The sequence below is a fragment of the Carica papaya genome, chromosome 4 (assembly GCF_054855325.1).
Source record: "Carica papaya isolate Zhongbai chromosome 4, ASM5485532v1, whole genome shotgun sequence".
NCBI classification, from domain to species: domain Eukaryota; kingdom Viridiplantae; phylum Streptophyta; class Magnoliopsida; order Brassicales; family Caricaceae; genus Carica; species Carica papaya.
The window spans coordinates 28,369,349-28,391,158 of record NC_142312.1 but is presented as its reverse complement, the minus strand read 5'-3'; the positions used below and the strand labels follow the sequence as shown (position 1 = coordinate 28,391,158).

The 21,810-nt window shown below is 35.4% G+C and overlaps 4 protein-coding genes and 1 pseudogene across 10 annotated transcripts; 3 read left to right on the top strand and 2 right to left on the bottom strand.

Moving 5' to 3' along the window:
* Positions 1 to 318: 318 nt before the first annotated feature.
* Positions 319 to 2,203, top strand: LOC110820625 (zinc transporter 11-like; annotated as a pseudogene). The gene is made up of 4 exons (XR_015818682.1): positions 319 to 779; positions 873 to 897; positions 1,299 to 1,402; positions 1,488 to 2,203. The product of XR_015818682.1 is annotated as a zinc transporter 11-like (transcript).
* LOC110820732 (isopentenyl-diphosphate delta-isomerase) lies at positions 2,163 to 6,360 on the bottom strand. Its single transcript, XM_088218719.1, has 6 exons — positions 5,908 to 6,360; positions 4,431 to 4,773; positions 3,508 to 3,592; positions 3,300 to 3,386; positions 2,967 to 3,209; positions 2,163 to 2,525 (listed from the first exon to the last, which is right to left on the bottom strand). Exons 1-6 carry the CDS (start codon positions 6,069 to 6,071, stop codon positions 2,449 to 2,451), a joined length of 999 nt encoding a protein of 332 aa, XP_088074845.1. The 5' UTR covers positions 6,072 to 6,360; the 3' UTR covers positions 2,163 to 2,448.
* A 727-nt stretch (positions 6,361 to 7,087) lies between these two features.
* Positions 7,088 to 12,532, top strand: LOC110820626 (zinc ion binding protein). Of its 5 annotated transcripts, XM_088218717.1 has the most exons (6): positions 7,088 to 7,432; positions 9,225 to 9,382; positions 9,881 to 10,076; positions 10,769 to 11,467; positions 11,705 to 11,938; positions 12,271 to 12,532. In XM_088218717.1, exons 2-5 carry the CDS (start codon positions 9,228 to 9,230, stop codon positions 11,894 to 11,896), a joined length of 1,242 nt encoding a protein of 413 aa, XP_088074843.1. In that variant the 5' UTR covers positions 7,088 to 7,432; positions 9,225 to 9,227; the 3' UTR covers positions 11,897 to 11,938; positions 12,271 to 12,532. The 5 variants fall into 5 exon arrangements, with proteins under 5 accessions (XP_088074843.1, XP_088074839.1, XP_088074842.1 ...); XM_088218713.1 differs by lacking the exon at positions 12,271 to 12,532 and having other exon boundaries at positions 11,705 to 12,122; XM_088218716.1 differs by lacking the exon at positions 12,271 to 12,532 and having other exon boundaries at positions 9,203 to 9,382; positions 11,705 to 12,122.
* A 348-nt stretch (positions 12,533 to 12,880) lies between these two features.
* On the top strand, positions 12,881 to 18,392 carry LOC110820733 (Agenet and bromo-adjacent homology (BAH) domain-containing protein). Of its 2 annotated transcripts, XM_088218711.1 has the most exons (6): positions 12,881 to 14,381; positions 15,049 to 15,143; positions 15,258 to 15,380; positions 16,083 to 16,886; positions 17,056 to 17,272; positions 17,393 to 18,392. In XM_088218711.1, exons 1-6 carry the CDS (start codon positions 14,087 to 14,089, stop codon positions 18,028 to 18,030), a joined length of 2,172 nt encoding a protein of 723 aa, XP_088074837.1. In that variant the 5' UTR covers positions 12,881 to 14,086; the 3' UTR covers positions 18,031 to 18,392. The 2 variants fall into 2 exon arrangements, with proteins under 2 accessions (XP_088074837.1, XP_088074838.1); XM_088218712.1 differs by lacking the exon at positions 12,881 to 14,381 and having other exon boundaries at positions 15,049 to 15,175.
* QRT1 (Pectin lyase-like superfamily protein) lies at positions 18,034 to 20,769 on the bottom strand. Its single transcript, XM_022050312.2, has 5 exons — positions 20,193 to 20,769; positions 19,656 to 19,851; positions 19,374 to 19,577; positions 19,012 to 19,247; positions 18,034 to 18,804 (listed from the first exon to the last, which is right to left on the bottom strand). The coding sequence occupies exons 1-5, from the start codon at positions 20,492 to 20,494 to the stop codon at positions 18,657 to 18,659; spliced, it is 1,086 nt and encodes a 361-aa protein (XP_021906004.1). The 5' UTR covers positions 20,495 to 20,769; the 3' UTR covers positions 18,034 to 18,656.
* Between the last annotated feature and the right edge of the window lie 1,041 nt (positions 20,770 to 21,810).

Below are 21,810 nucleotides of genomic sequence, written 5' to 3'. Positions count from 1 at the left end.
TTTATGTTTTCTCATAAAAATATTACATAAATTAAAATATTACTAATTACAAGAATTAATATTAAAACTATTATTAAATATCTTATAAGTATATACATATATATATACAATAACCATAAATTTAAAAATGTATTCTCTTATATAATTAAAATATTATCAATTGAATAAAATTATTTAATAATTTCTTAAGTATGTGAAGTTAAATTTGTGATATACAGTGTATATATTAATTATTTTAATCATATGTTAATTATTTTAAAAAGTTAGTACTCATAAAAAAAATTGAATTAATCATTACAATGATTATGATTATATTCATTGAGTTATATCATACATGATCTCCAAACACAAATATACAGGAATATTTTAAGCATCCAAAATGTCAAGAACTCTGAGACTCTCTTCTTTATATTCACATGTGGATTCCCATATGACTTTTAGTTCCACATGGCTCACTCTTTGCTTCTCCTCTGCCTCCTCCTTTCTTTCCTCATCTCCTTCACCAACCATGGCATCGACGACGACGAACCTACCACCGGCCGTACAAATCCAGATGATGCCCCCTGCAATCTCCGGTCAAGGACCTTCATTGCAGTGAAAATGTGGTGCTTATTCGTCGTCTTTGTAAGCGCATTTTTGGCGGATTGTCGCCGTGCTTCTTGAAGTGGAACGAGGGGTTCTTGGTTCTGGGAACTCAGTTTGCTGGAAGGGTGTTTCTAGGTACTGACACGATGCATTTCTTGAGCAATGCCAATGAGAGTTTTGGTGATTTGATGACGGTTGAGTACCCTTTTGTGTTATGTTGGCTTGATGTGGGTACCTCTTGAATATGGTCGCTGATTCTGTTATTTGCCATTTTTTTTGGGAAACAGCAGAGTGGCGACATGGAAGCTCAAGGTAAACAATTTTACACAAGTTCTTTCCCTTTTTTTTTTTTTTCTTTTTTCTTTTCCTGGTTGAGAAAAAATAGGGAGAAGAAGTTTGTAAGTTGGAAGTTAGTAAAAAATGTTTCCATCGTTATGTTCGATTTTCCAGAGTTGAGACTCTATTTCGTTTTGTTTCTCGGGAAAATGTGGAAAGACTGAATGTTCAGTCTTCTCTCTCCCTCTCTCTCTTTTTTTCTCCCCTCATGGTTTTTCAGTTCAAGCGATAAGAAAAATCAGGGAGAAAAAGTGCTAAATTTACAAAATTTCAGTAGATTTTGTTCGTTAGGTTATGTTTGTTACTCAGACGAACTGGGAAAAGTCTTTCAGAAACAAGAGTATGTGGACTTCGTTCACCCAGATTTTGTTTTTTAGGTTATGTTCGTAATGGTTTTGTTCCTTTTCCGTTAAAACTCGCACATTTTTTCTCCATAACAAGGGGTCTCAAGCAGGGAAAAGACGACGGTCACAATATTCAGGTGACATGCTTATACAACCCAACTTTTCAATTTGCAAAATCTGGAATCAAGAATTGAATTTCGATCTGATTTTCTTTTTATGTAGGTTTCTATTGGCAGAAAAGCCACCCACTTCAAACACTCTTCATTTGCAACAGTCATCTCACTTGGAGACAACATTCTCTTGATTGTAGCCTTGTGCTTCCACTCTGTTTTTGAAGGTGTTGCCATAGGAGTTGAAGAGACCAAAGTCGATGCCTGGAAAGCTTTATGAACCATCAACTTGCACGAGATATTTGCAGCTATTACAATGGGAATAACTCTCTTCATAATGATCCCAGATCGCCCTTTTATATTGTGTGCAAAGTATGGATTTGCATTTGCTGTTTCGAGCTCAGTTGCGGTGCCAATTGGGATTGTGATTGATGCCACAACCCAGGGTGTAGTTACAAACTGGATTTTTGCCATATCAATTGCTGTAGCATGTGGTGTTTTCATCTATGTACCAATAAATCATCTGATACCCAAGGGATACATACCTCAGAAGCCGATTCTGTTGAGACCCCCCTTTTAAAATTTTTGACTATTTTGTTGGGTATTTGTGTGATTGCTGTTGTCATGACCTGGAACACCTGAAATTCAAGTTTATAGCCTGCACTTCGAGTGTAGAAACAGAAATGGTTTCATAGTATTATACTATTAAGTACCTTTACTGTAAGTTCTACAAGACGAGGGACACGTTTGCCTGAAAGATAAGAGTTGTAAACATCAGCCAAAAGGCGAAGCTATAATATACTATGTAGCCTGTGATTCTTTCCTGAATTCTTGCTTAGCTTATCTGATAAAAATTGATTCGAATTTAATACAGACATGGACAGTCATTACAGAGTCCATATGTTATGAATGCTCAGCAATCTAACCCACTATAAGGTGCAAAAAGTCACTAATGAATTTTTCAATTAGAAGTTAGCATACAAATGAGACTCCAAAAAATTCTTCAAGCAACAAAAATATCAACTTGAAACGTGTTTGAATAGATATGTCAGCTAAATGATGCCAGGTGAGCTTTAGAGATCTGAATGGAGAGCTTTCTCAAGGCAAACTGACACAACAATAGGTCCTGCCAAGTCCCCAAGAGCACATCCTGCAATAAAAAGCAAAAAGAGAGTAATAATAATGTTGCAAATAAAAAGGCTGGCACATATTTGACATGTTAGAATCTTAAAGTGCCTCTATTCGGGCTTGGTTCTTCTATAATATTTTTTTGAAACATTAATACTTAACTAATATTGGAACAGTATATACTAAATGAAATCTTATTGAGGTTGATTTTATATAGTTCGAGCTTATTTAAGATCATTTAGGCTTAGTTCTTTCATTTCTCCAACCAATATTAAAATGCATGTTTCTCGAACAAGTCAAGCTCGAAGGTAAAGCAAAATTCAAATCTAGTAGAAATCAAGCCAGACAGCATTCTAAAGCAAGAAATCCAAATATTCATATATTTGACTCACTTCAGCTTAGTTCTACTCCTAACCATGATCATCAAGAAGTTCAATAAGTTGGGTGCAGATGGTCGGCTTACCAATCCACTGTCCAGAACTAGGACGAATGAGGACTGCACCTATCCCAGCTCCAATTGAAGCGAAAACAAGTGATGCACCGCATCTGATAGTAATACCTGAAACTTTCTTCCCAAGAACTTTAGCTTGTTCTGATTTATTGACCTGATTTTCCTCTTCTTCCGAGTTTGTTATGCGAGAAAAGCATCGGAAGATTTCTATACCAACTTGGACTAGCCATGATGCAGCAACACCTAGAAAGTGTCCTGCTCAAACAAAGTTATGCTAGAGGTTAACATAATGAGATTCAGCTATAAAGAAATTGATTAAAATGAACAAAGAAAATCAGATCTGACCTCTAAAAGTTGTTCTACTAACTCTGAAAAAATAAACCAAAGTAGGCATTCCTCTGTGAGCTTTCCGCACAGCTGATTTAGGTACATCTGCATATAGTTATCAAATTTATCAATTACAATTTATCTCTCCCATCCATGACCAACTTATCATCTGTTCTTTTTCGAAAGGCAGGAACCAAATTTCTCATAATAGTTGAAACAAGATTACCCTTTAGAAGCTTCCATGCCATGCGTTGTGAGACATAATGGATAGCAAGCCTTTCAAGGATCCTCCGAGTAGTTACGACAGTGGTCTGAGTTTGTACACATACTGTAATTCAGTTAACGTTGTCTTGAAATTTTGGAAAATAGAATGAAATTGGTACTACAAGAACGGAGAAATTGTGGATTTCATTTCAAACAACCTTGAGATTTATTATACTAGAATTTTAAACTAAAACGAAAAGATCCAATTTATTATTTCCTCATATGTAAGTACTTCAGCCTAATCCATTATATTCCTCAAGTACAGACCCATCTTAACTTGAGACTACAATTCAGTTGAGATTTGAGTATTAGATCTTTGACTATGATGTCATGTTAATTTGATAAAAAAGAATCAATTTATTATTTACACATTAGCATACTGGATCTTAACTGACCTTGGATATCATTGAGCAACTTGAAATAAATAAATTTCAGGAACATCAAGGAAAAGAAACAGTAATCTGTTAAATTCATTTATTTCAATAGATTAGAAAAAAAAGACTCAGTCCTTGTGCCAATTTAACTGTGACCTAGCATCTACCAAGGAGATTAGCAAAGGGAGAAATCTAGGTGACAACTTGGACTGTGGAAATAATTTTGGACAAGAGTGGTTCCAGGAGAACCTGACCATCGCACCATGTGCAACTCTATGGAAGATTCATAAATTAAGCAAGCACCATAGTTAGAAAATGAGGCAACAAAGTTATATTGAAGATAGGACTTCATGATTGAAAGGAAAGGGAACCAGAAAGGACATCGATAACAATATTTATAAGATTACAACTGATAAAATGGTATTTCACATGTACAATGGTTTCCTTTTCACATGAATAAAAATTAAATGTTTATCATGCAACAAAAAGTAGGCTGATGAAAGCAACTTACCTCACGAACAATTTGCTTCATTGATTTCTTGAAAGGAACAACCAAATCGACATGCCTTCCGTCTTGAGTGTCCTGCAGGAAATCTTCATCGTCCTCTTCAGTGCTCATATTAGGCTCCAGAAGAGGCAAATAGAACATCAAGAAAGACCTCAAGGTTGTCATAGCAAATGTCTTAAACTCAAAAGCTGAAAACAGAGGCTTTAGCTCGATGTTGTACTCTTTGGTAGTATATGTGAGAGAATTATGCCGAAATATATCTCCTGATGCTCTCCGTATATTAGAAATGTAATCATCAGTGAGTGCTGCACCAGCATCACAATAAGCCACTGGTGTTTTAGGACAACTGTAGCATGACAGGAAGAGTCAATACAAAGTAAAACCTGAGCCAAACAGGCATAAAATCTTCCAAATTATCAAAAATCAAACAACACCAAAGCCATTGTTTTGTTGTTTCAGATGCTAACTACTTCTTTACAGAATACGCAAAAGATTGCCAATAATTTGGTGCATCAATAAGCTTTCAAAGAGAAACAACAGTGGCTAGTTCTCCCTCCAGCCCCTAACTCAAAACAAACCCACCCACCATGATCAATCTCCATTTTTTTTCCTTTTCTCGAATAGAAAATTTTTCCCTTTTGCTTTCCTCCTTTCATCTTATCTCACAACAATAATTATTTTACCACATAGCTTTTGTTTAAAATGTTGTTTTACCTCATATCGTGTTAGCTATCATATCCGGAATGCTAAAAGAAAGGAGGAAAGGCCAAAATATGAGTAAGCATATGCTATACTAGGTGACTGAAGAGGGAGAAGGTGATGAAACCAGAAACCAGCTTAAGAAAGCTAGTGTATATAAAAGCAAAATGTCCTAATGTTCCTTTTATCTTAGAGAATCAATCTTCACTCCAATTATCAGTCATCCGAGACAAGACCAGAGTGTGCGATACTGCACCGAATAGCAAGTTACTCATCTCAGCCAACCCATGATTTTATGATGCCAGCTTCCACGAGTCAATATCAAGAGTGAGTGACCCAGACAAGGTCTAATTGCAACCAAATTCTGCAATTAAACAACTAACCCCTAATCAAAGCTTTTCATGTTTGACAGCCAATCGATGGTGGACTCGAGCAAAAAGAATCATAGTTTCTTCTTCTGATAAAATCCCGTTAAAAGAACAATACCATATCTACTGGTTTTCCAGACATGTTCAATCAACTAAAACAGCCAGACTCAAGGTGATAACTCCACCAAAACTCCACATATAAACTAAACCAAACAGTCAAAACGCACTACAGTAATTAAACTAAATAGCATATAGGCTTAACTTAAATCAAAATTACCAAACAAATAAAACATCAATATTGCTTATATAATCTCCAAATCAATAACTTTGTTCTTTGATCAGAACTTACTACAGAGAACGTACATATATTCAATTAATGTTTGTAGACAAAGATAGGGAATTTATGAACATACCCGAAGAGAAACCTAGATGCAAAAGGGGCGCTAGCAGCAACGGAAGCCGCGGCTAGGGATGCGGCGGAGGAGGCCGAGAACAACCCAGAAGAGTGGAAGCTTTGTTGTGAATGAAAGTTTGGGTTTTTCCTTAACATATCTAAGATTAAAGCTATTCCCGCCATTGTTCTCGCTGTTTGTCGTTCTCTCCGAAGCTAGACGAGATAACCCGGTTCCGCTGTTTGTATCACCCAATGTAAAATAAAGAAACTTTCCGAAGTACTTTTATGGCGTTTTCGCTTTGATTTTCTCGAGAGAGTTTATATGATTCGACTTGATTAAAGTGAAGGAGATAGGATCTTGGAACACGGAGGGAAAGATTGATGATCTGCAGGATAGGGGTAGGCCTGTTAAGGAGGAAAGAGAGCAGAGAGTCAGAGAGCTGCTTCCACGCTGTCGTGGTGGTACTCTATGGTAACTCCACCCTTTTAAAAAAAAAAAAAAATTCAATTTTAGAATTAAAAACAATTTAAATACATTATGTATTTTACATTACAAAATCTATACAATAATTGTAATATAAAATTAAATATAATTTTATATTTCTAATTTATAATTTGGTCAAGAATATATTTTTATTATATATTCACCACATATGAACTATAATAACTTATATTGCACAACGTTTTTTAATGTTATTTTTCAGAATCTAATATGATAAATTTCTAATATTCTATTAGTTATTATTTGAATGACCAAAAAAATTTATAATTAAATGGTATATTTATAAAATATTAGTCATATATATATAAAGTGATACCAAAAATTATCAGATAATATTTTTTCATTTTTTTTTTTGTATAATACTACTACAATTAAAAAATAAAATTCAATGGGTACTTAAATTGGATTAATATAACTAATTATTCAACATATAAAATTTAATTAGAATATATATATATATATATAATATAATTAATTCAATTCTATTCATATTATATCCAAAATTTATAATATTAATAATATGTGAAAATTATTTAAATGAAACCCAACCCAGCCACCGCCCAATAGAAAAAAAGAGAATGAATCACGTCGGCCTATCAGAGGCCAATGGGCCTCTTCAGCTTGGCCTGATAATGAGGCATCGAACGGCGACGTTTTGAGGGTCTGGTTTTTAAATTCCTCCTGTAGGCTTGATCGACAAGTCACAACTGAAGCCCCGGAGAGAGAGAGAGAGAGAGGGAGAGAGAGCGGGCAAGCCCTCTTCGAGAATCGGACGAAGAGAGACAGGGCAGAGAGGAGGGAATGGAGAAAATATGGATTTAGGGTTTTCCCGGGGTGGCAAAAATTGAAGTGAAGGAGAGAAATCGAGGGCACACCAGCAGAAGAAGAAAGAAGCGAGGAGGAGTTCGGGTAAGTGCCTCTGGGTGCCGAAAACGCAACGACGAAGGGATTGAGAGAATAGAGAGTTGGGAAATCGCTCTTCTGAGCATCCGACAGGAGACAATCCAGGAGTATTTTGAACAAAAAGCTTTCGGGACTCGAGGTATCAAGTGGTAAAGTTGTCTCTTGCGGTCTATTCATATGTGCATGTTTTTTTTTTCCTGTGATAAGCAGTTCAATAGCAAGAATGACATTTTTGTCGATGAGGAATGGAAGAGTCCCATCTTGCATACCCCATTGGACATTGTGAGTTGTTTGGAAAGAAAGAAATAATAGAGCTTTTGAAGATGAAGTCTCTTCTTCAGTTAATATTAGAGATCATTGATTTCGGATTTTAAGTTTTTTGTTTAGAGGTCACTCTATCCCTTCTTAGAGAGGATATTGGAACCTTTGTTGATATTTTGTGTTTCACTGTTTAGCCTTTTCTTTTATACATCGGTGGCATTTCATTGGTGCCCTTTTAATATATTTTTCTTTTCTCTCAAGAAAAAAGAACTGAACAAATCCTGGGTATGATCTGGCATTTGAATGAAAAGGAGTCCGTTTGCTGAAGAGGAGTATGTGGGGAGCATGGTGCTTTTCTAATTACTAATTGAATGCAAACATCAGTTTTTTAATATGGAGTAACATTGAATCTTCCATTTTTCCTGGTTGATTTTTGTCTGGTCGAGGTTAGCAGTAAGTAGGAGTAGTTTGAGTCCTTTCTCCCTCAATAAATTTGTTCTATGTATTCTTCATTTAATCTTAGCTTTGTGCTCATGTGTACTCCATATTCCAGTATTACTATTTTTTTTTCATATTTCTCATGTGAGAACAGTACAACAATTCTGCTAGTCAGCATTCTAATTTAGATTTGTTTGCCCTCTAACTCTAAGTGCTTTGACCAGAGGTCCTTAATGAGAGTTCAGGACTGATAGTCCCTGCAGAAGGTTCTTTTACTGCGATACATAGTCTTTGATATGTTGCATTAACCAGCCCAAGAATCAAGATTATATGAATCTTTAGCCAATGCTTTGCTTACCTTTTCTTCTTCTTTTTCTCAGTCATATGGTTGGTACTCTTCTCTGTTATTTTCACATATCCTATCCTGGTTCCGTCATTTTATAGATCCCTTATCTTCCAACTTACATGGTCCTCCAAGAAAAAATTTACATTGACAATTCTGTTTTTGCTTTAGTTCTTTTTTTTTTCTCATTTCATAGCAGAATCGGTTTCAGCATTATCCTACATTGTACCTTGAGGATAAGGGCAGGAAGTTTTGGTTAACCTTAAAACTTGCCCTATTCAGCATTTTATCCCAAGGGTTTCTTTCATGCTACTTCATGGTTAATTCATTCACTTTTCTTCCTTATTTGTTGATGTATCCTTTTTTCTTACTAATTTTTCCAAAAGAAATAACTTGAGAACTTTACTTGTTCGATTGTGGTTTATGTGTACATTAGGTTTGCAGTATGGGTAATTTTGGTTTGTTGATAGTTGACATTTCAGTCTTTGTTAAAAAGATTAGTGGTTTGGGTGTGGGTGATACCCTTTTATGAGGTGCATCTTTGAATGGCGATAATGCATTACAATGTTCATTTAAATGGATATCTCAGCAAAGGTTTAAATTTTATTTTAACTTATTATTGCCAGGAGGGAATAATCTTGCTCTTTAACCATGCATGAGTTGTAAGTATGACATGAGTAAAAAATAATTTGTGCCATACTAGGGGTGTTTCTGTCCTTTCAATCCTATACTTTTTTCAACCTAGAATTTATTGATAAGATCCGTGTTTGGTTGATGTTCATACTCTAAAAGAATTATTGCTGACTCCCCATTTTCTTTCCCTTAATAAAATATTTTAAAAGAGCTCCGAGATCATGGTTGTAACAGGTTTTGGTTTTGTCTGTAAAAGGCAATGAATGTGTGGGATCTGAACAAAGTATGGGAGATCAAAGCACTAAAGAAGCCGGGACAAGATGAAGCAAAGAAGATTCTTGAGAATATTGCCAAACAGGTCCAGCCAATAATGCGTAAACGGAAATGGAGAGTCCAGCTTCTCTCAGAATTTTGGTAATTTCTTCCCCAAAATTGTATTGAACTATTTATTTGGTCCTAAGGAAGTTATGGAAAGCCAGAATAGTGGAAATCTAGTAATATAAGACCCAAAACAAGTTTTTCTCTAACTAACCTGATTTCTGTTAAAAAATGCGTGCTGAGAAAACTGAAGGAAGGGGGATTTTAATCATGTCTAGTTCTATTATGCGTCCTTTTTTTCCCTTGTAAGTTTCCTTGCAGTTTATCCCAGTTAAGTGGATTGTTGGTTTATATTTTTTATCTTCTTGGTTGGGATTATCTTTGGTATATGGTCATTATAAATTTGAATACTGATGCTTTGGCTTGTCTGGTTTTTTACTCTAAATTTGTTCTCCTGGAAGGTTATATCTTCATCTTTTGTATTTTTATGGGGTCACCAGTCTGTCTGAGCTGAAAAGCATTTTACCTCTGGTGCAAAGAATGATATATTGATTTTTTGGATCATTTTTTTCAATCTTCATCATTCAATTGCAGTCCAAACAATCCATCTCTTTTAGGAATGAATGTGGGAGGTGGTGTGCACGTGAAGTTGAGACTTAGGAGGCCAAACAGAGATTGGGATTTCTTTCCTTATGATAAAATTCTTGACACGATGCTTCATGAGCTTTGCCATAATGTCCATGGTCCCCACAATGCCAGCTTCTACAAGCTTTGGGATGAACTCCGAAAGGTGCTTATATTTTTGGCTTTTAATTTTCATGCAGCATGTTGTGTTTTTGTAGAATTTTGCTTATTCCTTCTAAGCATGGATTTGAAATTTATTTGATCATGTTAATGAAGAATGGGTTATTCCTAAATAGATTAAAACTTATAAGATTAACATTGCTTAAAAGAGTTATGATGAACCATATTTCAATTTCAATCTGGCTGCTATCTGTAGCATTTTCTTTCAGGAGTATATTGCTGGTGAGCTATTTGCTTGGACCAAAGGTTGCGGCTTGTTAGATAATTAAGAAATTTTCTTTTATTTTATCTTTTAAATTTGCCCTGGCTTTGTGTTTCTCATTCGTTGATTTAGTTAAGGGTGGAGTAATCTGGAACACTGTCTTTGGAAAATTGACAGCCTTGATTCCAGCTTAGTAACTGTGACCAGAAAGAAGATAATTCATCTAGGTTGGGAAAGGTTGCGGCTTGTTAGATAATTGAGAAATTTTCTTTTATTTTATCTTTTAAATATGCTGTGGCTTTGTGTTTCTCATTCCTTGATTTAGTTAAGGGTGGAGTAATCTGGAACAGTCTTTGGAAAATCGAAAGCCTTGATTCCAACTAGTAACTGTGACCAGAAAGAAGATAATTCATCTAGGTTGGGAACTTTTCTGCTATGATGCTTCTGACGAATATGATGTATCCAACTGGATACAGGAATGTGAGGAGCTAATTGCCAAGGGAATAACAGGCTCAGGAAAGGGGTTTGATCTTCCAGGGCGACGTTTGGGTGGATTTTCACACCAGCCGCCTCCACCTCTTCGCCAAGCGGCAATAGCTGCTGCAGAGAATAGAGCACGTTTGGGATCTTTACTGCCATCTGGACCTAACCGTCTTGGAGGGGATAGCACCATAATGGCTGCACTTAGTCCAATACAAGCTGCTGCAATGGCTGCAGAAAGAAGATTACAAGATGATATTTGGTGTGGTTCTCATTCTTCTGAGTTTTCTGGCGATGAAGAAGGTTGCCCTGATAATTTTGAGGATCTTGTCAATATGGAACAAAATATTTCGAATTTGGGAGACAATGGTGCTTCTGGCGAGAATCGTTTGGATGCAAAATCACAAAAAAGAAATCACGGATCAGATACCAGGGATGATAGATTAAAATCGAATGTTATAGATTTAACAGAGGATGCTTTAAAGTCCAATTCTCTTGATCATGGTGCCAGTTCGCCCAAAAGGAGTTGTAAATCATATAATTCAGCGCCTAATCAACAGACATCTCAACCTGATCGTAGTTTTATGGATCTATCATCTGGTTCCACTTCCAGGTCTCCTCTTATGCAAAACGAAGTACAGAGCATGGAGAAATTTACTATGTGGGAGTGTGGAACATGCACTTTACTGAATCCAGTAAGCTTTTTCCGACTATCTATTTATCATGTCTTCTGTCCTCTGTATTTAACTCAGAGCTGTACTCGTGTTTGTGTATTCTTATTTTCTTTTGGATTTCAAGTTCAAATTGTTTGGCTGTTTGGCTGTTTGGTTTTTATATAGTGCGTATCAACTTTACACTGCTTGATTCAATTTTAGTTTCAGTTTTGGTCTATGTTTAGCTATGGTTTTAACTGCATCTCTTCTCTGGTGCAGCCATTAGCTCCAGTTTGTGAGCTATGTAGTGCGGCGAGACCCAAAAACATTTCTATCAAGTACAAAATCTGGTCTTGTAAGTTCTGCACTCTGGAGAACAGTGTGAAGTTGGATAAATGCTCAGCTTGCGGTCAATGGAGATATTCACATGGTGCGCCTGTATCGACCCGAGGTCCCAATCTCGGCACGTGACTGATACAATCATGGGATTCCATGAGCTGCCATCTCTTCGTGGTGGGTATGACTTTTTTGGTTTTGTTTAGCCAACTGAAGTAAAGATAGAGCAGATTCATAACTCAGGCAATCAAAACCATCATACCATCTGCTCCAAATGACCATGACTACATAGTTCTAAGCCTGTTATAAACTATTGCGGAGCTTTATATCATTTCTTCATGTGATTAGTTTGGGATGTTCAGCAGTGCTTAGTTTTAATGCTTTTCTCGCTCAAATTATTTCAATCATCGCGGTAGAAAAAGATAATTTTTAGCGAAGAATAAAAAAAAAAAAAAGGTTCATTCTCAAAAACCGTATAAGATTGACGGTAAATTCATTTGCGAAAACAGTAAGTAGCTTTTGAAGATCAAGAAGGTAGTGAAAGGAAGCCATGTACGAAGAAGGGAAGAGACTTGCTTCAACTGCAAAATGTCTTAATGTGGTAAGTAATGAATATCTCTTATATTCTTAATATAAATAAATATCTCTGTTTATATATGTGTATGTAGTGATTGAAGTAGTATACGGCTGTTTCGCCTATATGTTATTCTATACCAAATTTTTGGATCACATTATTACTTGCAAATATAATGTATGGTTTGGGGATTGAAATTTGAATAGTTTTGGAATATGTATTTATTCTACACCGTATGATGTATGGTTTTACAATATCTCATATTATGACCAATAAACAATTATTTTTCTCATAAAATTAGAGTAATCTATTTAACTTAATTATGATTATTTTTGATAATCCCATACTGCTTAAAGTGACTTTTTAAGATTTAAAATATTTTATTTAGAAAATAGTTAACAAAAAATAAATTCTAAATATAATTCAAATAATGTACGCTTAAAATTATCAAAATTTAATAAAAAAAAGTAGCATGTGTTGTTTTCGTTTTACTGAATTTATCAAGTGAGTTTTTATTTTTATAATTGAAGTAAAATATATTTCTAAATAAATTAAATACAAATAATATATCCCACCCACCTATTAAATGCGAAAGCCCGAGGGCCCATGGACCCAATGCCGTGCCAGAATGAGTGATGGTGGACTCAGCCTCTATACAATAATAAATTTAATTTAATTATAAAATTATTTATTTATTTATTTAATTATTTTTTAGATTTTCTTTCTCTTCTCTCACTATTCATTTCATCATCATCAGCTGCATGCCAAACTTCTGCAGCTGCCCGGGCATCCGTGGAGTGATCTTTCCCTCCTGCCTCTCGCTTCTTCTCTCCCCTCACCTTCCTCAATCTCTCTCTCTCTCTCTCTCTCTCTCTCTCTTCCTTGGGCCAGATGCCAGAACGCGTGCAAAATTTTCTCTCTCTCTTGAACACTTCGTAGCCACCATCACCATCTTCGGTTTGATCTCTAATATTTGCAAAGTTCCGTTTTTTGTGTCCTAGATTGTCGCTTGTGGTCTAAACTGAGATGCCCATTTTGCTCTCTTGATGATTCCCTTAGTTAACTCAGTCAGAGCTGTATCTTGGTGCCTCCTGGTTCTTTCAGGCTTGGATCTTAGTTTCCTTGGCTTCGTTTCTTATCTGCTTGCAGATCTTCAAACCGTAGCATTTACTGAGTTCTGTTCTGTTTTCTCTAGTTCCCTTTTCTTCTTTGGCAGAGTTCTGTGAGTTTGAGCTGAAAAATCCATGGGGGCTTTTTTCTGTTAAATCAATTTGTGTAATTTTTTTTTTTTTATAATATATACCTGGATTAGATGGAAAATTACCCCTTTGGTTGTTTCCGACGGTGGTGATTTTGAAGGGCAAATAAATCTGTTGATGATGATACATTGAAGACTACTAACTTCTTTTTGGTCCATCTATGGCTATGGAACTAGGGTTCTTGTTTTTCTTCTAGATGATCGGACAATTTTTGTGGACTTTAGTCTGTTTCTGTGAAATAGCAAGTTGTTGTTTGTTTCAGTTATCCTACTTTCCGGACAGGGAAAATCATTAGTGTCCCTTTTTTAGGTTATAATGTGTTCATATAGTCTAGCTATCTTCCCTTAGTATTACAAGATTCTTACTTCTTAGGAAATTAGTATCAACAGTGTCGATTAAACCTATTGCAAGTTCTACCGCGTTTTTGTGTTATGTAAATAAGTATCATTGTGGCTTTCCGGTGTGCTGCAAAACCCCTCTTGGTGCTCTATCATGGCTGGCATTGATCACAGTTTTGTAGAGTGGAAAGAACAATTCATTTCGCAGGAGCGGGGTAACCGTGTAGTTCATTATTTCTTGAAGGATTCTTCGGGTGAATCCATCCTTGCAGTGGTGGGCACTGAGAGGAGTGTTAGGCACATGTTCTATGTTGTTTCAGAGGAGTTTGTGAAAGTTTATGGTGACAAAAATTCCATTCATGCTGGTTTCAAGTGGAGGTCGAGGAGAGAGGTTGTGGATTGGCTTACTTCTATGCTATCAAAACAGCATATGCAGGGCGATCAGTCCAGTATGTGTTCCTTCTCTCGAATATCGTTTTGTTCTTAATGTTTTTTCTGTCAATGTTAATATAATCAACCCTTTTGTGAATTGTCTTTGGACAAAAAAGTGATATATGAAGGCAAGACAATACTCTGATACTTTTATTAAGAGTCTTCTGCATTCATTAATCATATAATATATTTACACTAATCATGACATATTGTAAATAATCTTAAAATAAAGACATCCACAGGAGTACAATCTGACTCAAACATAGAACTTTGTGTAGAGGAAGTGACGTACCAATCATCAAACAAAACAATGATTGGTTATTAAGAATCTTTATGAAATTTGATGTACTTGATCTTTTTCTGTAGTCACCAATATCAATCTGTTAAATTACAAATTAAACTTCACTTGTAAAAGACAAACTTCACCTTGTTAAGACCTATTTATGATTTACTGTATCAGGTGTTATTCATGCATAAATCAGATCCTGCATACTTGCATGGTTCTTGTTGGTAGACATGTCAATTGTTAGCATTTGTTCTTATCTATGTCACAACTGTTTGTGTTCTGTAGTTATAACTCTGAGGTATTATCAATATTTTGATATGCTAACCTGGATATTGGACCAATAATTTATTGAGCTACCTTTCTGAAAATTAATATGCTTATTTTTATTTTCAATGCAGATTTGCCAAAAGGGGATACAGTGCAATCAGTAGAGTCTTTTGAGTGCCCAATGAATGGGGTCCTCACTCAACAAACTCGACTGGCAGATAATATGGTACCTAATGTTTTTTTTCGGCAGATAATATGGTACCTAATGTTTTTTTCCTTCCTTTTTCTCTTGTCCTTTGCAATTTTCTCACTCTTTCTTGTCATCTGCAATAATTTAAAGGGTCGTCTTCCACGAAAATTGAATGGACATAATTCAGAAATTGTCTGGTCAGGCACTCCGTGGATGTGTAGTAAACAACTCAAGCATTACCCTGCATTTTGCAGAAATGGGACAAAAATAGCGGTAAGAATCTACTAATGGTTAAGAGGAAGTTAACAAGTTATTTGCATCCTTAACTGAGTGACATGAAAGCTTTGGTATTTCCTAGTGTGTTTGTCTTTATATTTCAAAAAAAAAAAAAAAAAAAAGAAAAAAGAAATATTCCCCGCAGGCTTGCACTGTAATGGAACTAAGCAATACATAATACAACCTTGTAGACCAAAGGTGCCTCTATGAAAACATCCTAGACACATATGAAAGTGCACATCATGCTGTTTGTCTTAAAGATTGATTACATGGAAGTTAAGAAGAAATAGATTTTTAGTTGCAATAATGTAAACTTGCTAATAAAATGCGGATAATCCACAGTTGAATTAATTCAAGTTAGAATTGTGTCGTGGAGATTTTGGTGGTTAATACATAATTGCCACATCACATAATAGCATGAAATTATTTCAAAAAAACTTTTATTTAATTATTTCAAAAAAAAAAACATAATAGCATGAATGTATGGTTTACCTTGATTGACATGTTGAAACCCTTAGTCTTAGGACTTTCAGAAAAAAAAAGTTATCTATATGTTCTTCTTGAGGATCTAGAGTTGTTTGCCATGGTCTAAAATGTTATTTTTCCTTAAGGAATCATTTTCATCCAATGTTATTCTAGTGTATTGTTTTCTTTGATTTCATGTTCGATTTACTTTTTTCGTCTATTTCTAATGTTCAGATCCAGTCCTTCGTATTTGTAATGGCTAAGGGAGAGAGTCAATATATTGCATATTTGGAAGACATATATGCAGACAAGCGAGGGCAGAAAAAGGTAAGAGTGAGGTGGTTTCATCATAATCAGGAAGTGAAGGGCATTATTGCTTTGCGAAATCCTCATCCAAAAGAAGTTTTCATCACTCCTTATGCACAAGTCATCAGTGCAGAATGTGTTGACGGTCCTGCTACAGTATTGACTCGTGAACATTATGAAAAATGCTTGGCTGCTTTTCCTAATTCTCTGTTAGCTAGAGTGCACATGTGCAGTAGGCAGTTCAGGAGCAATAAAGTGAAACCATTTGATTTGAGTAAACTGCGTGGCTATTTTGATCAGCCAATTGTGTCTTGCTTAAATTCCTATCCCTTCTCACAGCCTGGATTTGGATGTCATGGCCTAGATGATGATGACAATGAAGAGCCAAATAAGGGTGAGCATGTAAAACTGGGAGCTAAGAGAACCAGAAGTGGTAGAGTGAGTCAAAAGTTTGCAACAGAGTATCCAGCCATCAAAGTTCCTGGTAGATATTCCGAGGAACCTCCATACAAGAACCTAAAATATGGCAAGCAATTGCTTTCTGTCAAGCATGTTGAGAGGTTTCCTGTGTATGGTACAGCATTTGGGGCCGGTGAAAAAATTGAGTTACTATGCCAAGACAGTGGTATACGAGGCTGCTGGTTCAGGTGTACCATCTTGGAAGTATCCAGAAAACAGATAAAAGTCGAATATGAAGATTTACAGGATGAAGATGGATATGGCAACCTTGAGGTATGCTTTATGTTTTTAGAAGCAGTGTAGACTATTGTGCCTTTCTCAAGAAAGATAGTAGCAATCTGGTTAACTAATCAAGATTTTCAAATCTTTTGATGTGCCTCTATACTGAATTATACTTGCTTCCCATGTTGGTTCATGCTTTTTCTTCATATGCATTTGGTAGGAATGGGTTCCAGCTTCCAAGCTAGCTGTGCCTGATAAACTTGGCATGAGGTATTCTGGCCGCCCAACAATTCGGCCTGCCCCTCTTGATGTTCAAACAAACCTTGCTCTTGAGATTGGGAGCGCTGTTGATGCATGGTGGAGTGATGGCTGGTGGGAAGGGGTTGTAACTGGAATTGACAACTTTGATGCTGATAATTTTCAAATCTACTTTCCTGGTATGCTTGTTCAGAAAGCATGCATTTGAAATAATTGTTGTTTCCATTTCTTCTTCTGTTCCTTTCTGCTTTTTTTCTCTCTATTTTCCCAGTAATAATACATTGTTGTGATGATATTAGGAGAAAGTTTATTCGTGAACATGCACAAAAAGGACTTCAGAATTTCCAGAGATTGGGTGGGGGACCAGTGGATTAATATTGAGGCAAAACCCGACATACTTTCAGTCATATCTGCTGGCATTAGCCCCGAAAGTAAAGCTTCAATTTCTTCTACTCTTGTGAAGGACATCAAATCTGATGATCTCATCATGTCATCTGTTGAAATCCCTGTTGGCAAACTGAGCATTGTTGAAGTGGAAAATGTTGAATTGGTTGCATTAGGTAGTTCTGGCAGCCTTCAGGAAAGCATGGACTTGGTTAGTGACGTGAAGGTCCCAGCCTTAAAAGACATAGATAGTGGAGATGGTAGAGGCTGCGAAGAGCCTCATTCACTAAAAGAAGGTAAAGACCGTGAAAAGCCTCAATCATTAATAGAGGATAATGGCAATGGTAAAGATAGTGAAAAACCTCCATCATTGAAAGAAGATAATTCGGATGGCATTAGTCACACTTATATTGATCTTGACAAAGTAAATGACGTTGAGGATCATCATGATGGAGATGACAAAGATGGTAATGATGATGACAAGCTAGAAACAGACACGAGTTCTAAGCAGAATTGTAAAGCCATGGAAATAATGCAAGTGACCTCACAGTAATGAGTTTGCTCAAATGATACTTCATGATGTTGATAGTTGTACTAGTGGGTGAATCTTGAGATGTTTTCAGTTGATGCAATCAGGATTTGTCTGTAAATATCAACGCTGGCATTTCAGAAAGTCATTCTGTTTTTGAATTTGACTTGGTGGCCTTCTTAGGTGTACAGTCAGGTTTTTATTCCCTTTTTCTTTTAGCCCGTTGTACTTGGATTAGGACTAGCTGTTAGATCATTTGGTTGAGACCTAAGCATGTATCAGATCTCCCACTTGGTAGCTAGTTAACTTGCCTTTATCCTTCTTCTTGGTTGTAATTGTATCATTTAGCAACTTTATATCCTCGTAAAAGTTTCAGAATTTACCTCTTTCTTGGGTCTGTATTTTCAAGAACTGGTAAATGCTTTAAGTGTTTGGAATAGTGTTCAGAAAAGCTGGCTCTTGCCCTTTTGTTGTAACTCTTTTTTTTTTCTTGAGAAATTTTGGTATAACCTTTCTGGGTTTTACAAAGAGAGAACTTTCTTTCTATTGGTAAAGATTTGGCTATAACATTATATTTTCTTTTTGCCCGGGTATAATAAGGGGCCCTAATGACTTAGACTAGCAAAACTGCAGAGCTGAATATAGAGGAATTACAGTCTAAGCCACATTCCCCCATCAATAAACTTTGTATCGAGAAATGGCTTCACTTCATTGTAGGTTAAGTTTTTTGACCACGGAACCCTATATCTTCTGTCTGCTCCACCTCCGGTGCATCCATACTCCCCAAACACTGTGGTCCTGCAGAGAATAAGTCGGATATATTATGCTATGTTAAAAACTTTTTGTTAGCTCATCCAATATTAGAATATCGGAAAAGAAATATGTAAGTCCACATGATGTTTGTTTAGCAGAATGGAACTCCTTCATTAAAGTTTTATAATCTCATCATGTGAAATACAAAAAAGATACTAAGAAATCAATTGTAGAGAGGCGATTAATATATACTTTTGCCTCGAAGGATTGTTCCAATCACTCCATCCTTGAGGGTTTATAATGTCATCAATGTAACAGTTGGCATATACTACTCTTGAATAGTTTCCCCAAGCTCTTCCTAAGTAGATTTTGCCTGTTCCGCTGATTTCACTGTCAACAAAAGAAAATCCTGTGTTCTCATCGGCTGAATCTCTGTGATGAGCTGCAATTGCTCCTGATCTTTTCGCCGTGGAATGAAGAATACAACCCTGTTTTTACAAAAGCGCGTCAATGTTAGAGTGATCTTGCTCGGGGAACATCTCTCCATCCCAAAACATGGGGTTTTTACTGTCTGAAGTTTCATTAAGAAAGCATTATATTTGGAATTAAATTACCTGATAGAGTGATCTTGCTCGGCCAAAAATGAAATCAATAGATCCTTGAATATAAGACTGATAGAAGTAGTGTGAACCAGACTCATCCAGGAGAGTGTCTTGAGTTCCTACGACTCTGATTTTGTAGAGCAGTGCTTTATCACCTGAAAGTCTAAGTGCTACTGCTTGCATCCCCAATCCTTTGTTGTCTGCAACTATTGTATTCTGTAACAAACCATCCTCAAACATCAATTTAAACTACTAAAAAATGCTTCGACCCATTGAAACAAAAATGATTATTACCTCAAAGGTAATCCCGGTTGCAGCAAAGTAATCAGATTCTATAGTTACAGATGCTGACTTATAGGTTCCTAGTTGAGCTCCATTGCTGTCTTTATCAGAAGCTTTGTTGTTCCAGCTTATTATCGTTTCGAAGACTTTGTTTTCATTTCCTATGAATGAAATATATGGCTTCAAATTTGGAACGATCACCTTTTCTCTGTATAAATTTATTGAAATTAATCAATAGGGAAAAGAGGAGCAAGAAACTGCAAGAAGGGATCAAAAAATAAGCACTTTATTTTTGCATCCGTAACTTATAACTATGTAACTAACTGTCTTTGTTCATGTCCGTGTTGCAACAATTAGATTTTCCCACTAACCCAGAAATATAGGATAACTGCTAAAAGTGCATGACTTAAATCCAATGAGCCAAAAAAGAATAAAGCAATAAGCTTCAAGATTTCACAGCACAAAGATCACGACTTTACTGACAAACAGAAAAAAAAAAAAAAACAAGGAAAATAGAAATTAAAAAGTCTTGTATGAAGACAGACAGACCTGTAAATTCCTGGAAGAATGAAGATTTTAACTCTCTGTTTATTATTATTTGGCACCATATTTACTGCTCCTTGAACTGTAACAGAATCTCCTCCACCATTTTTGTCAACCACAATAACTCTGCTTTCATTGAAAGAGTCTCCTGAACTCAACCTCGCCATCTGCTCATTCACCTTCAAATCATCCCAGCTTATAAAATCCTTTGGCTGATTAACCTCACCTTGACATAGACTCTTCTGAAAACCACCCGGAAAAGCCAAAGTTGCCAAAACCAGAAAAGCACTTACAAAAAAGTTACCCATTATAGTTCATCAAAAATCTGCTCCTGGGTATCTGGATTTTGAGTCTTAAAACTTTGATGACCCAAAAAAAAAAAAAGGCAAATTGCGTTTAAGGTCTAAACACTAGAATAACTCCATGCACACTTCTATAGATTAATTAACGAGTTGGAGAATGCAGAAGTTCTTTTTCTTTTGGCTTTTTCTTTGAAGATGAAAGGGTGTGTACATAATAAATATAGGAGCGTGGTTCCTTGTGTAGTTCTTATGAAACTCAACGTTCGATTTAGTAGCCAAAAAAAAAAAAGGAAAAAACACTAAAAAAACTAAATCATAAGAGGGAACGCAAAGATGATTATCAGTTTAAAAAGGCTCAAGAGTGGAGAAGCTAGGCTATGTATTCTCCAACTCAAAGCAAATGTGATTTAAGTGAATAGTTTACATGGTAAATGCATGAAAAAAGAAAATCAAAATAAAATATATATATATATATATATTTAGATAGACAGCTTTTCATTTTCAGGGAGGTTTAGAATTTTGGAGAAGATGAGTAGTTAAGAAGAAAACTGCAGCGGTTTTCTTCTTATTTATTATTATTTTTTAAAAAAATTTAGCTGAAACTGCAAGTACCCTTTTGTGACAGTTCAAATAAATTTGAAATCCATATAAGAGAAGATTGAAAGAACTGATTTTGGCAACTGGGTATAGTCTGGTGAGTGTGTTTGGCTGCTGAGAAAAAAAGCTGGAGATGAGGTTAGTATGAACATATAGATATTATGTAAATTATATACGAAGAGTTGAGATTAGTAGTAAAGAAATGATCTTTTAAGTTTCTTGTTTAATTAAACTGTGGCATTAAGTGTATTTAATTAGAATCATGGGAATCTTTTGATCTTCTTTGCAGTGGCATTATATTGATAATAAATTAAGCCAATATTCCATGGTATGCTGTGTTATGGCAGTTGAACTATAAATAATATTACTAATTAAAAGAAAAAACAAGATCAAGTTAGTACACTAGGTAGATGATTATAATCCTATTTGATCATTTAAGTTTGATTTCTAACTAGTATAAAGTTGGATTTGAAATATATATATATATGTATATATATTTAAAATTGTTTGAAAAAATCTTAATAATAAGAAGTAAAGAGTAAATTATTAAATTAGATATTAAAATTTAGTATTTATTACAGTTTGATTTAAAATATTTTTTTGGTTATAATTTTAACTAATTAAATTAACATATTAATAAATTAATAACATTATTAGACATTTTTGTAGTATTATTGATTTATTAATTTAATTAATTAATAAAATTGAATTTTTTTTAAAATATT

What these genes read in the sequence shown, in the direction of transcription:
- LOC110820733 (XM_088218711.1), top strand. Translation starts at nt 14,087, where the DNA reads ATGGCTGGCATTGATCACAGTTTTGTAGAGTGGAAAGAACAATTCATT. An exon ending in CTCGACTGGCAGATAATATG is followed by an intron (nt 15,144 to 15,257) that starts GTACCTAATGTT and finishes AATAATTTAAAG; the next exon opens with GGTCGTCTTCCACGAAAATT. An exon ending in TTTTCAAATCTACTTTCCTG is followed by an intron (nt 17,273 to 17,392) that starts GTATGCTTGTTC and finishes TGATGATATTAG; the next exon opens with GAGAAAGTTTATTCGTGAAC.
- QRT1 (XM_022050312.2), bottom strand. Translation starts at nt 20,494, where the DNA reads ATGGGTAACTTTTTTGTAAGTGCTTTTCTGGTTTTGGCAACTTTGGCT. An exon ending in ATTCTTCCAGGAATTTACAG is followed by an intron (nt 19,852 to 20,192) that starts GTCTGTCTGTCT and finishes AAATTTATACAG; the next exon opens with AGAAAAGGTGATCGTTCCAA. An exon ending in AACAATCCTTCGAGGCAAAA is followed by an intron (nt 18,805 to 19,011) that starts GTATATATTAAT and finishes TATTCTCTGCAG; the next exon opens with GACCACAGTGTTTGGGGAGT.
- LOC110820626 (XM_088218717.1), top strand. Translation starts at nt 9,228, where the DNA reads ATGAATGTGTGGGATCTGAACAAAGTATGGGAGATCAAAGCACTAAAG. An exon ending in CAGCTTCTCTCAGAATTTTG is followed by an intron (nt 9,383 to 9,880) that starts GTAATTTCTTCC and finishes ATTCAATTGCAG; the next exon opens with TCCAAACAATCCATCTCTTT. An exon ending in TTTGGGATGAACTCCGAAAG is followed by an intron (nt 10,077 to 10,768) that starts GTGCTTATATTT and finishes AACTGGATACAG; the next exon opens with GAATGTGAGGAGCTAATTGC.
- LOC110820732 (XM_088218719.1), bottom strand. Translation starts at nt 6,071, where the DNA reads ATGGCGGGAATAGCTTTAATCTTAGATATGTTAAGGAAAAACCCAAAC. An exon ending in TGAAGCAAATTGTTCGTGAG is followed by an intron (nt 3,593 to 4,430) that starts GTAAGTTGCTTT and finishes GTACAAACTCAG; the next exon opens with ACCACTGTCGTAACTACTCG. An exon ending in GGCATGGAAGCTTCTAAAGG is followed by an intron (nt 3,387 to 3,507) that starts GTAATCTTGTTT and finishes AACTATATGCAG; the next exon opens with ATGTACCTAAATCAGCTGTG.